Genomic DNA, 13,358 nt, shown 5'->3' with positions numbered 1-13,358 from the left:
CCACCTGAGGCTAATTCCTTGTAATGGAAACTACTTTGCCAACTGGAAACTGAGGCATGGAACTTCATTAGCAGATGAGTAGTTTTCTCTAGAACACTTGTAAACAAGAAAACATATTTCCAAAAGAAATTTCAACTGTTCAAAGGCAAATCAATGCTATACTAACCTATTTATTGCATTTTGTGGGGACAGCACCGCTGGGCATACAGGGACAACATCTTGGTTCAGATCTACAGGCCTTGGCCAATGGATTTGCCTGGTTCTTAAAGGCAAGCATTTGATGAATAGTATAACTGACCTTGTCTCTGTCATTGTTCAGAAGAAGTACCTTCTCTGGAAAATCTCACCGTGACCGAGGCCGGCTGGGATGGCCTCAGACTCAACTGGACTGCAGATGACCTGGCCTATGAGTACTTTGTTATTCAGGTACAGGAAGCCAACAAGGTGGAGACTGCTCACAACTTCACAGTACTTGGTAACCTCCGGACTGCAGACATCCCGGGCCTCAAGGCTGCCACTCCTTATAGAGTCTCCATTTATGGGGTAGCTCGGGGCTATAAAACACCCGTGCTCTCTGCTGAGACCTTCACAGGTACTTTCTTCCTTCATTTCTAAAGCTTCTGTTTTTCCCAACAGGAAACTGACTGAGGATAATCATACTTCATTGATTTTAGAATGGCCTTGTTCAGCCACAAGCTATAATGCCATGGGGTCTAATGCTGGATAGCCAGGCCATCGCGTGACATAGTTCCAAGGCCATGTTAACACTTCACATAAACAACACAATGCTGCTGTATGGAATCCATCATTGGGGACAGTCCAAATAAACCAAGGATGGTGACCCCACACTAAGGGCTGCTTATGTGCTAGAGTCAAAAGGAAATTAGCCACAGAATGAATTCCTGAATTCTCTGAAACGGATAAACTAAGAAAGCAAATATTTCCCTACACCCCTCTTCTGCTCTTTCCAAGGTTTAAAATGTTACATGAAGCATGTTTATCTAACAAATGTCATGTTTTCAGGGGATATAAAGACTGTCCTTGTGTTCATGATTTCTTATATCTTACAATGACTTTTAAATGCATTCTTTGTCCTTCTCTAGGGAAAACTCCCAGTTTGGGAGAGGTGACTGTGGCTGAGGTGGGCTGGGATGCCCTCAAGCTCAACTGGACTGCTCCAGAAGGAGCCTATACGAACTTTTTCATTCAGGTGCTAGAGGCTGACATGACCCAGACTGTCCAGAACCTCACAGTCCCAGGGGGACTGAGGTCAGTGGACCTACCTGGGCTCAAAGCAGCCACCCGCTATTACATCACCGTTCGAGGGGTCACCCAGGACTTCAGCACAGCCCCTCTCTCTGTTGAGGTCTTGACAGGTATTTTAGACCCATTCACTTCTTTTCTCCAATCCCTGTCTCTGCTTAAGAGGAATCTCATCTCTCAATGGGACTTAGACTCTTCCGTGTTGGGGCAATACTGGTGAATCACTTCTGCTTCTTTTCAAATATCTTATCCCTTATTAGGCCACGTCCTGCTCTTAGTCTATTAGACAGTTCATACAAAACCCTGCCTACTCTTCTTTTTCAAAAGTAAGAGGTGACTTCTCTCGAAAAGTATGTTTCAATTAGAATATCCAAGAAGCTTGAAGGCAAATTTTGTAAATGAAAAATAAAATCACTCTGAGTTCATTTTAATACTCAAGAGCTTCCCATAACCCTAGTGGTTTATCAAGAATGGAAGTTTTGAGCAGTTCTCAAAACTACCTTCCATTCCCAAAGGCTGAGAGAAAAACTTGGCTTTAATTCAAAGGATTAGAGTGTGTTCAGTACTGCAGTAAATCACGCATCCGTAGTCTACACAAACTAAAGAGCTCATCCCAACTTCAGCCAAACCCTGTCTCACCTGAACCCCAGAGTACAGTTCCCTTTATAGCAATTTCATCCCTGTGTATTCTCATGCAGAGAAGGTTCCAGGTCTGGGAAACTTCACAGTGACTGGGCTTAGATAGGATGTTCTTACACTGGACTGGGCCACACCAGACAGGATTTATGACCAGTTCATCCACTTGAATCCAGTAGACTAGCCAGGCAGAATGGGCCTACCACCTTACCATTCCTGGTTGATTGTGCTCCATGGAAATCCTAGGCCTCAGGGCTGGTACTCCCCACACAGTCACCCTGCATGGCAAAGTCCGGGCCCATCACTCTAAATCACTTGCTGTAGAGGCCATCACAGGTACACAACCATCTTGGACCAGAGATATGATATATGCCAATCTGGCTGCTCCTAGAATAGCAAAAATCCCTCATAGGTAAGTCTTACCTGATGGTTTGCAGGTAACATGAGTCTGTGACTTAGCATATCTGGACTAGAATTCTGTATTACAGGCTAGATATATTGCTTTGCATCTCTGAGCCTTTTTTTACTTGCCATTGAATTAAAACTAACTCTCCTGCTTTAGAACCTTTCCATGAACAATGGATGGACTAAGAAATGAAAGCACTTGACAAAATGTTCATCATCTAGCCAGTGTTGAACAGCTAAGTGAGTCGTTGTATTATTCAGGATCCTCTAGAGAAATAGAAATTATAGAATATATGTAGAATATATGAGATTTATTATGGAGTACATATGGGAGTTATTATGAGAATATATATGTGATTCATTAAGATGGCTTAAGGCTGTAGTCTACCTAATCCAACAATGGCTGTCCACCAACAGGAAGTTTAAGAATCCAGTAATTGTTCAGTCCATGAGGCTAGGTGTCTCACCTGGTCCTTAGCATGCATGGCAATCCTGAATAAGCAGGCCCTCACATCAGAAAAAGAATGGACTTACCAGCAAGAGTGAAAGCAGGCAGGCAGAGAGGAAGCCTCATTCTTCTGTGTGTTTTGTAAAGGTTGCCAGTTTCATAAAGACTACCAGCAGAAGGTGTGGCCCAGCTAAAAAGCAGTTCTTCCTACCTCAAAAGATCTGGATTACAAGTGTGTCTTCCCAGTTCAAATAATTTAATTAAGAAAAAAATTCCCCATAAGCAGGACCAGCTGCTTGGGTTTTAGTTAATTCCAAATGTAGTCAAGTTGACAACCAAGAATAGACTTCACAGTGGTAAACCCAACATTGGTTAGACAAAGCACAGGCAGTAGGTTTATGGTGCAGGAGAATAGAATTTTCTAGAGAAATCTTTTCATTACTGCTCTCAGAGACATTAAGTAATATCCAATTCCTAGTCAAATCTATTCAGATCTGGAAACCAATCTAGACATCTTATGCCAAATTCATCTAAGCCCATTTCTGAAGTGCACTTAGAGTAAGAACCTATCCAAGAAAGGACAATACATTTAAGTTCCATGTTTTCCATTTAAGTTGAAGAGAAAAAGAACTTCATCTCAGTCTTTGAAACACTCTCGACATAAACTGTCCCATCTATCACAAAAAGCTTTATGCTCTTCATAAGAGGTCCAGACTAGCTTCCAAGGAGGATGAAATGAATGGTAAAATTTGTGGTGATAAACTTTTGATGCTGTGCCCCTCTCCATGTGCCTTGTATTTTGATAATGACATCAAATTACCTAATTCAAATGACCAGTTTTCCTGCTTATATATATACACCAAGTAAACTTGCCCATTGCTGTTAAATATATATATCTCCAATATAAAAAGATTGTTTTGATCATCTTTTTGACCCAAGTTGGCCAGGTTATCATTTTGCCTTATTCCTGGACTGGGTTGAGATAAAACAAAGGTTGTCTTGGATGTGTGGTCTAGGCTAGGGATGCTGATGAGTTCCATTTGTAGTCTACAGGCCTTGCTGCAGCTGCCAGCTCCTTTAGTAAATGGAATTTTCTGGTGAAGTCGTCTGCGCAGCAGATAAACAGTTCTCAGCAAGTGCACCTGTGTCCCTGGGCCTCCCAGAAACCCTGGGTCAGGGTTGGGACATCTTCCTCAAAGTATCCTGGGACATGTAGGAACAAGGATTATATGCTTTAGAAAGCTAGGATTTCTACAACTCCTAATCCATGGTGATTTCTGCTTAGGAAGATGGATAAGGGTATATTTCAGTTTTTAAGGGGCTTGCCTCTTACGCTTGAGGACCCGAGTTTGATCCTCAGATCCTCATAAGTGTACAGAGGTAAAAATACTTATAATCTTTACTGAGGAAATGGGAACGAGAGGATTTTTGGAGAGCCAATCCAGTTGAATTGGTGTGTTCCAGATTCAGTGAGAGACCCTATCTGAAGCTAAGGTTGGGAATGATTGAGAAAGATATTTGATGCCAGCCTCTGGCCTCCTGCACACAACTGTATACATAGAAACTCTCTCTCTCTCTCTCTCTCTCTCTCTCTCTCTCTCTCTCTCTCTCTCTCTCACACACACACACACACACACACACACACACACACACACACACATACACACACACAATTAGAGCCAAGACTGTATTGAATCCCAAGCAGTGAATTTTTCCATACTACAAAGTCAGAGTTCCTTAATCAGCAATAACTGACCACACTGAAGATCCTTCTTACATAGTAAAACAAAACTAATAGTGGGACCTTCTTTGCACGTCTACTAAGCTACACAGATTCACTCTTAATTGAAAGTAAGCATGTTGATTTCACATAGCCTTGCTTTGTGATGCTGCCATCCTTCATGTCAAGGGTTAAAACGGTGGGGGAGTTTGAGCCAAGCCAGGACTCTATTGTGTAACATCATAAAGTTGAGAGAAGCTCAGAGATAAACCAGACCACCTGTCAGAACTTGGGAACATGAATTCTTCGGAAGCCCAAATACAGAGTAGGTAGCCTGTCCCAAGATGATTCTTAACCACAAGGAATAAAATGAGGCATGACTTCCCACATGACTAGGATGTTCCAAAACACATCAACCGACTCTATCTTTTATGTTGCCATTTATCAGACAGTTTCTGTGCCTTGTCTATGATATTAAAATGTTGATAAATATCAAGTAATCATAGAACCTTACAAGATGGAACTGTCAGTTCTATTTAAAACTGAGGCTCAGAAAGAAAGCAAGATGCCCAAGATGATGCAGCTTGTCAACATCTGTGGCAGAATTCTAACCCAGGTCTGTGGACCTCCAAACCCTGCACTTTTGACTACTCCTACTTCCTTACCCTCCTCTACAATCCCACATTTTTTTGGTTGCCTTAAGCCACTGGCTGTGCATTCCCAGAGATTTCCATGCTTCTGCCTTTCAAGGAGGCATGATGCAAATTTTCCTTTTCTTACTGTTTCAATTCTTCAACAAAACTATAACCAGAGTAGCAAAAATCTGAATACAAAAATACCCAGAGATTGGGAGCTACCAAAACCAAATAAAACATTCTTTCTCTTCCCTTTTGCTTTTCTGGAGTAGGGTTGTGGGGCATTTTGTCTGTCTTACTTGGTTTGTAGCACTAACAGAAAGTTCTCTGCCTTCTTCAGAGGAGATCCCTCAACTGGGAGGCTTGTCCGTGACTGAGGTCAGCTGGGACAGCCTTACACTCAACTGGACCACAGATGATCTGGCCTATAAACACTTTATCATTCAGGTGCAGGAGGCCAACAATGTAGAGGCTGCTCAGAACCTCACAGTATCTGGTAGCCTCAGAGTTGTGGACATCCCAGGCCTCAAGGCTGATACCCCTTATAGAGTCTCCATCTATGGGGTGATCCAGGGCTATAGAACACCAATGCTCTCTGCTGATGTCTCCACAGGTATCATCTCCACTGCTCATGCTTAGTCCTCATGGTTTTCTTCTCTCTCTCTCTCTCTCTCTCTCTCTCTCTCTCTCTCTCTGTCCCCCCGCCCCCTCAGATGACAAGGGAACTAGCTTTTCTTCATAGCCGATTCCTTTCTACGCATGATGCATGCCCAGAGCCCTCTCTGTGAGTAGGTCCATCATTCCAATGCCTTGGTCACAGCAGTGGTGAGCCCCGTAAGATACTGACACTTCTGGCCTCCAACCCCCACTCTCTTGGTTTACCTGGTCAACCCCACAATGACATCTTTACATGGTGGCCTCTATTCGAAGAACCAGCCTGTTGGTTTTAACTCCCATCTGTAAGTCTGGCAGAGAATCAAAAGCCCATCTTCCCCACTTGTGAGTTTTGATGGCACACAGGCCACTTATTTTAGAGACTCTTTTACTGTTTGAAAATGATGCTGCATTATTTCAAAATTTCTTGTGGAGATGTGTCCTACAGCACTTACACTTAACTGGTGATTCTTTGAAATGAAGCGAGCACAACAGGAGAACAGAATTACTCTCCTGTAGGCAATTCTGTCAGATGCAGAGTCATTGTTAGAACATCAAACTATCAAATTGTCTATCAAAGAGAGGAAACATCATACAATTCTGAATGGATGATATACCAAAGATACTGTTGTTCTTTAGCAGGACACCCAGGAGCCCTCAGAGCAAGAAATACCCCAGGTTATAAATGTAACAGAGTTAACACCCCTTTTGCTCTGTGAATCAAGAATTATTCCCTGAAGCAAGCTGCCAATCCCAATACTGGGGATGCATTCTGGTTTACTCATTACACTACTGCCGTTATAAAGCATTCAATGGGAGTCTGCCTGAGTGATCAGCTTTCCCTAACCCTGTTTTCTGTAGCTCGTCTTTACGGTGTGCCCTGATGAGTTGTATCTCATGAGACTGTTCCCCTTTTTTAGATAGTCAACTGTGACTAAAGTCTCATACCAAACCATTCCGTCTTTTTTGATTCAAAAGGACAACTCTGCAATTTTTGCCTCACTTGTTACGGGAACTGTCACTGCTATACCCATAAAACATAGGCAACCACAGTGTGGACAGCGACCTCAGGCTGGCCAGAGATTACAGTGGAGGCTCTTCTGAATTTTCCCCAGGATGTTCTTGTCTAACATCCACAAACTATTCCATCCCAGAAGGCAGAGCAATCAATCATCCACCACTTCGGATCTTTCCTGCAGATCTCATGGTTTGGATGCCATCTGTATTTTTTTTTTATGGTACCAACATTCTTGTCTCCGACAAAGTTGGCCCATGGAGGGGAAAGGCTATAATTCATCTGTGAATCTGGGATTAGGGGTCTTTCCCCTCGCTACATAGATTGTACTAGCCTCACAAACCCCTCGCACATGCACACACTGCATGCTATATCACTACCTCTCAGAAAAGCAAAAGCACTGGCCGGACATCTCTCAAGCCAAATATTATTTCTTAGGGCTGTCTGAACTGTTTGGCTCAGCTGTCTTGGCTGCCATTGCAGGACTCGCCTTCTTGGCCCACATAGACATAAGAGAGAACATGCTATTTTAACAGATGATGAGAACAGCTGGCTGTTCCTTATCTAAAGTATGGAAAAAAATAATCAAGAGTTACCCTGAGAGGTGGGTGGATCCTTTCAAGTGACAAAATCAGAAGCCTAGAGGTCCCACCCAGGGAGGCCCATGCTGTCAGAATTATTTAGCGCTCATTTAGATAGATGGGCACTCTCTCAAAGCAAAGGGCTCTCTCAAAGCTGATGTAGGAATCCACATAATCTTGGTCCCTGAATGCAGCTCAAGAGCCTAAAAGCTGTCAACCCTCATATCTCTTGACTGATTGCCAATGACCCTGAGGCATGGCTCTTGGAGGCAGGTCCAGCTAAGATAAAGCCAATTCCACTGAGGCCAGGCAGCCCATCTGCCGTCCTGAGGTATCTTGCCAGGCTTGATCATGAGTGGCAAATGCAATGCAGAAAAAATCTAACAGCCATACCTTCCTTTGTTCATTTCTGTCTTAACAAAACCATTTTCTCTTTCCTTGGCATCGACTGGTAGTGACAGCATTACTTTGTCTCACTGTAACCCTGAACTATCAGACCTTCCTCCTCAGGCATGGCTCCTAACCACCTCATCCTTGAAACACAGCAAAATAACTAAATAATTTGATTTGTTTCTTTTTTCTCTCCTTTCCTCTCATCTTTCAGCCAAAGAACCTGAAATTGGAAACTTAAATATTTCTGATGTAACTCCTGAGAGCTTCAATCTCTCCTGGACAGCTACCGACGGGATCTTCGACATGTTTACTATCGAAATTATTGATTCTAATAGGTTGCTGCAGACAGCAGAACATAATATATCTGGTGCTGAACGAACTGCCCACATCTCGGGCCTTCCACCTAGTACTGATTTCATTGTCTACCTCTCTGGAATTGCTCCCAGCATCCGTACCAAAACCATCAGTACCACAGCCACCACAGGTACATGAGCATTCTCTAGTTTCTGACACACTCTCTCTCTCCACAGTCTCTCTCAGCAGGATGAAGCAGCTTGATTTCAGGGTATAAGCCATTGAATATCATCTTTCCTAGGTTGCTGGGTTGCAGTATCATCTAACAAAATTTTCTTCCGACAGCCACCTACATGGTATACTTGCATGAAGCCATATTTCTGATTATCATAAGCAGACCATTCTAAGTGTCACATGAAATTTTATCCAGATTGTCATAAATAATTTGAAGAAAGAAACTCCCTCCTTTGGTAACTTCAAAATCATCATGATAATTGCCCTGGGCTTGCAAAGATGTCTCTTCCAATCAAAATTTATGTTTTTGATTATCCTAACATCCTCATACCCAAATAGCCTAGCAATTTAAGAAAAGACATGTTTTGCTTTGTTTTTTTGCCTCCAGCTAAAAAAATGAAAAGAAAGAGCAAAGCTAGATAACGCATCAGATAAGCAAAGGTACTCACACCATCCACATTACTTCAACCTTAACACCAGCTGTAGAAGAAAAGATGGGCCCTGCCTAGAATGCTGAGATGGACATAGCAAAAAATGAAATAATAGTCCTTCTCAGATAAGAAACATGTGACTCCAAAGGTAGCAAGCTGTTCTTGCTCTGCATATGTGATCCTGTGACATGTGTTCTATGCCAGATGACTTCTGTTGTGACTTGAGAAGGACTCAACTAGGGAGGAGTGCTTTGTCCACTCAAGCAACACTCTTAGCACATCTGAGGCAATGCCTTCTCTTTTCAGATAAATTAGCATGCTTCAGACTAGAAAAATCTGTAAGGAATGTAGTTTTTCCTTAAAGTTCACATTAGAAGGTCCATGTTCTGGGGAAGCCAAGAAAAGGTTTGGTATTATAGCATCAAAATTACCTTCTGCTTCTACCAATGGTTGATGGAGACCCCATTTATATGCTGTTTTAGATTGTTATCAGGATAGTTTCTAGAAAAAGAGAGCCAGGAATATTTGGTTCCTAGTCCATTTGTGTTAAAGTATAATAGCACAGAGAGGACAAAAGTAAATTGACCATATGTAATTGGTTTGAATTGGTTTTCAACAAAGAATAATTTCCTGCCTGAAAGGCAGAGTCTAAAACCTTATGGACTTAGTCTTCTGTGTTTTAATTTTGAGTTATAATGGTGAATTTGATGAAGATACTTTCTTATGTAATCTTATTACTTAATAGACAACCCTCTTCTTAGCCACATCTCTGCTACAAATGCAAACTTGGGAACTTGCCCTTAATAGCTTTCTTATAGAAGTTAGTTGTTTTGATCATCACCAAACAACAGTGGTACACGCTATCCTCAGTCATCCTGAAACTCTGCCATCTCCAGCCTCAAAAAAGGCTTCTAGTCACAGCACTTACCTGCCCAGGCTGATGGGCAGACAGCATGCCCAGATCCTGATGGTCCATGCAGCCACAAATACTTTGGGGTTCTTTAGTCTCCATTGAGGCCCCTTTGAACAACATTTTTAAAAATCAGCTACTGCCCATTTTTCATCCTCTTGCTTCTACCAAATCCTTCTCAATTTAATGTAGCCATCGAATCAAAACTCTAAAGCTTGAAAATACACATCATCCCAAATAAAAGACCTTCATAGTCTAAATGTTCTTCCCATATACTCATTTCAGTCTGGAGTTGCTCTGTCTTGAGTTAATATGACTTGCTTTTGTTTGAATTCCTAAACCATCTTTTCCTCCACTCTTCAACAATCTTTCCTCATAGCACCCATTCTCATCTGCCTGTGGTACTTCTAATCAAAGCCTGCCTGTGTCCCATTCAAAGGAATGTCTGCATGCTGTTTTAGGTCGAAATGATCTGTAGTCTCTTTTCATTTGCCTGGATTTTATACATTAATTGCTGCCCTTAGAATGCTAAGAAGGGACCTTATATTGCAATCAAAATCTCATGAGAAGACCCAGTAGGGTCCATCTTGTTTCTGAGATTTTCGTTTGTCTAGATTCCTGACAGGCTGCTCTCTTTTGACATCTACTCTGTCGAGCATGCACTGTCACCCGCTGTTGTCTGTTTCAAAGCACCAGAACTTTCTTCCCATCCATCATCTTGTCAAAATTGCAATGCATGTGGTGAACACTCAGAGCATTAAATCTTTAAACATGTCTATCTTTCTTGGAAGCAGACAGCATGTCAAAGAAATGTTCATGAGAGAAGTGGTGGGAGAAAAATGTCCCTTACCTGCATGGAACACTGATCAAACCCTAACTAGCATTCTCTTTCTGGGATTTGTCTTATATCTCACAATGCACTGTGGTTGTATCCTTTGAGAGTTGGCTGAAGGTAATGCTAACCTCAGAAATCAGGGCCTCCCTTCCTCCCTCCCTCCATTTGCATGATGAATGTGTTGGCACTGCCAGTCTTCTTACTGTAGCATGAGAATAATTATAGACTGCATCTTTAATTCAAGAGATGCCTTCTACAGCAGAGGACAGTGAAGAGCTGAGTTCCATCTGGAGGACTTTATCCTCTGTGCGGTTGTAAAAACACTGCCAAAGTGGGAGCAAAAACGACAGCCTTATCAGCACCTCAGAATGACAGGAAAGAAAAAGCATGTCATTGCTCTGACTGTAAGCTGCTTCTGAGCCAGATTGGGTTGGATCCTTAGAGACTTTAGAGCCTCTCTGCCATGGAGTCTTACAGTTAAATCTTACTCAGAGGAGCCTATTCTTATCTCTAAATATTGGAACTGAAACAAAACAACTCCCAGGTTAGAAAAAGAGTTTGCCTCTTTCCAACCCTAAATCCTATCAATAGCTCAGTCTTCTAGGGCTACTGGTTCCCTTTAAAATCAACCTGGTTTAACTTACTTCACATTCATATTACTTAATAAATGATTAGGAATCTGGCCCCACATATGTCTCAGTTAACACTAGCTATGAAGGCCTATTATGTTAAATGAATTTTTCATACTACTGACTATTTAAGAAACAAGATAAGTTCTACCTCAGCAGAATTTTCTCTTTATAAAGGCTCCATTAAGCAAACTCCCTAATCAAAGAATTTGGTGTTTAACTTCAAGTTTTCCTCCAGCTTTCGCATCTACTAAACGTTTATTAATGTAATCCATCTTCATTTGTATAGCATTTGGGGTGAGGTATGGATTTTCCTATTATGCATGCATTTAAGTTTCCAACATCCTTGAAGAAATCCCACATAGATATGAATACTAGCCTTTAGTTGTGCATCCATATAGGTCAAAAGAACACTAGGAAAACCCCCTAGAAGCACTTTCTAAAGAATGCTCAGTGGGATAGCCTCTCACTGAGGCATTTAGAGACATTCCTGAGATATGGCTCCAAATCTTAGCAAAGCTGTGGTGAACAAGACTGCACATATTTATTTACAGAACAAGATTTCAAGGCCATTGAAGGGAAGTATGCTCTGTGAATCTTATTGGTAAAAGGAAATGGTTGCTGTTTATGATGGATGTCTCTACATGAAGATGTCTTTCCCTGGATAGCTTGACCTCAGAGATTCTGGAAAATGTAGCCGCAATATCTTTTTATATGAGTCCAATCTGTACTTCTGATGACTGGTTAACTCTCCTTTGCAAATGGCTCTAAAAGGCTTTTACACTTTAAAGGAACATAAACAAATGATTGCAGAAAAATCAGTAACTTCTTTGTCATATAGTAAATGCAGGCATAAGTATTGCCTGACATTCCTTTTTTTTCTGCAAGTATTTGGTTAAATGCAGACATTCAAATTCTATGGAAAATGCTGACAAAAATCTGTTTCCTCCAATAACATCTCTCTCTCTGTTTCTTCCCATGTTCCTTTCCTTCAGAGCCAGAACCACAGTTGGGCATGCTAATCTTTAGCAATATTACTCCTGACAGCTTCCATGTGTCATGGACCACACAAGCTGGGCTTTTTGCAAAGATTGTTATCAATGTGAGGGACGCTCATTCACTGCACGAGTCTCGGCAAATCACAGTCCCGGGAGATGCACAGCAAGCTCACATCACAGGCTTGGTAGAGAACACTGCCTATGATGTCAGTGTGACAGGCACCACCTGGGCTGGTGACCCCACCAGACCCCTCACTGCCTTTGTCATTACAGGTACTCAAAGGTTCTCTTTGTCAGTTTAGGATTCTGAGAAAAGGAGTTAGGCATTCTAAAGAAAAATCCAATCCCAAACATTGTCTTGACTCCAAATGTAAAGGTCGTTATTTTTAACCTCCAGGAAATGAATATATTAGAGTATATATGGTACGAAGTGATATTTTAGCATACGTATTTATAGAAGAATGACCAAATCAAATCAATTAATATATCAATCACGTCATCTACCTTTTGTGATAATATTTAAAATCTAATCTTTCAGCAATTTGGAACATCTGTCATTATTATTAATTGTAGCAACTGTTCTGTGCACTAGCTCACTGAAGCTTATTCCTACTGGCCAGTTGAACTTTGTGCCCTTTGAACAATGGCAAGTGGCCAGCCCCACCTCTGGTAACTGGTATTTTCCTTGCTACTTCTATCAGTTCAATTTGTCAAGATTCTCCATAAAAGGGGGATTATAACGTGATTTCTCTTCCTATGCTTGGCTTATTTCACTGAATGTTCTCCAGGCTTACCTAGGAAGTCAAGAATGACACAATTCCCTTCTTTTATGGCTATATAGTAGTCTCCTATGTGTACTTAGCAGATGTTCTTACTGACGTAGCCACTGAAGGTAACGGATTGCTATGCAACGTTATTCACAATAGCAGAGATGGCAAATGTAAATTTCTAACCACTAAAAGCAATGCCACCCCTGAGAAGAGTTACAGCCCCTTTTGGAAGCTCTTCACGCTTGTATAGAGCTTTGGGTATCTTTTTGCCCATTTTGTAGGATAATTTATCCATGACTCAGAGAGTCTGGAGAAAGAGTGAAATCTAAATTAGCAAAGATCTAGAGCAGGGATTATGTCCATAAATTGTGGTATGTAGGATGTAAAGTAACTAATGTCCTAGAGGTTCCCCAGATCTGATAACTTGCCATTTAAAAAACCAACCCCAAGCCAACCTCCCCCCAAACACTTATTCTTAAAACAGTTGAACACAGACAAGTGACAAGT

The 13,358-nt window shown here is 41.6% G+C and overlaps 1 protein-coding gene across 11 annotated transcripts in view; it reads left to right on the top strand.

Moving 5' to 3' along the window:
• Positions 1 to 13,358, top strand: part of Tnc (tenascin C) — an 84,858-nt gene that overhangs the window by 44,506 nt on the left and 26,994 nt on the right. For 2 of the 11 annotated variants that reach the window (XM_008763756.4, NM_053861.2), the window contains exons 11-14: positions 320 to 592; positions 1,104 to 1,376; positions 5,448 to 5,720; positions 7,962 to 8,234. The exons of 3 other annotated variants lie outside the window; for them this stretch is intronic. In XM_008763756.4, coding sequence (XP_008761978.1) covers positions 320 to 592; positions 1,104 to 1,376; positions 5,448 to 5,720; positions 7,962 to 8,234 — 1,092 coding nt within the window. Of the gene's footprint in view, positions 1 to 319; positions 593 to 1,103; positions 1,377 to 5,447; positions 5,721 to 7,961; positions 8,235 to 12,078; positions 12,355 to 13,358 lie in introns of all 11 variants that reach the window. 6 more of the 11 variants (XM_008763754.4, XM_008763755.4, XM_063287067.1 and 3 more) reach the window with 6 other exon arrangements.

Source organism: Rattus norvegicus, chromosome 5 (genome assembly GCF_036323735.1).
Source record: "Rattus norvegicus strain BN/NHsdMcwi chromosome 5, GRCr8, whole genome shotgun sequence".
Lineage (NCBI taxonomy): Eukaryota > Metazoa > Chordata > Mammalia > Rodentia > Muridae > Rattus > Rattus norvegicus.
The sequence above is the reverse complement of the archived record's forward strand: the minus strand, read 5'-3'. Positions and strand labels throughout refer to the sequence as shown.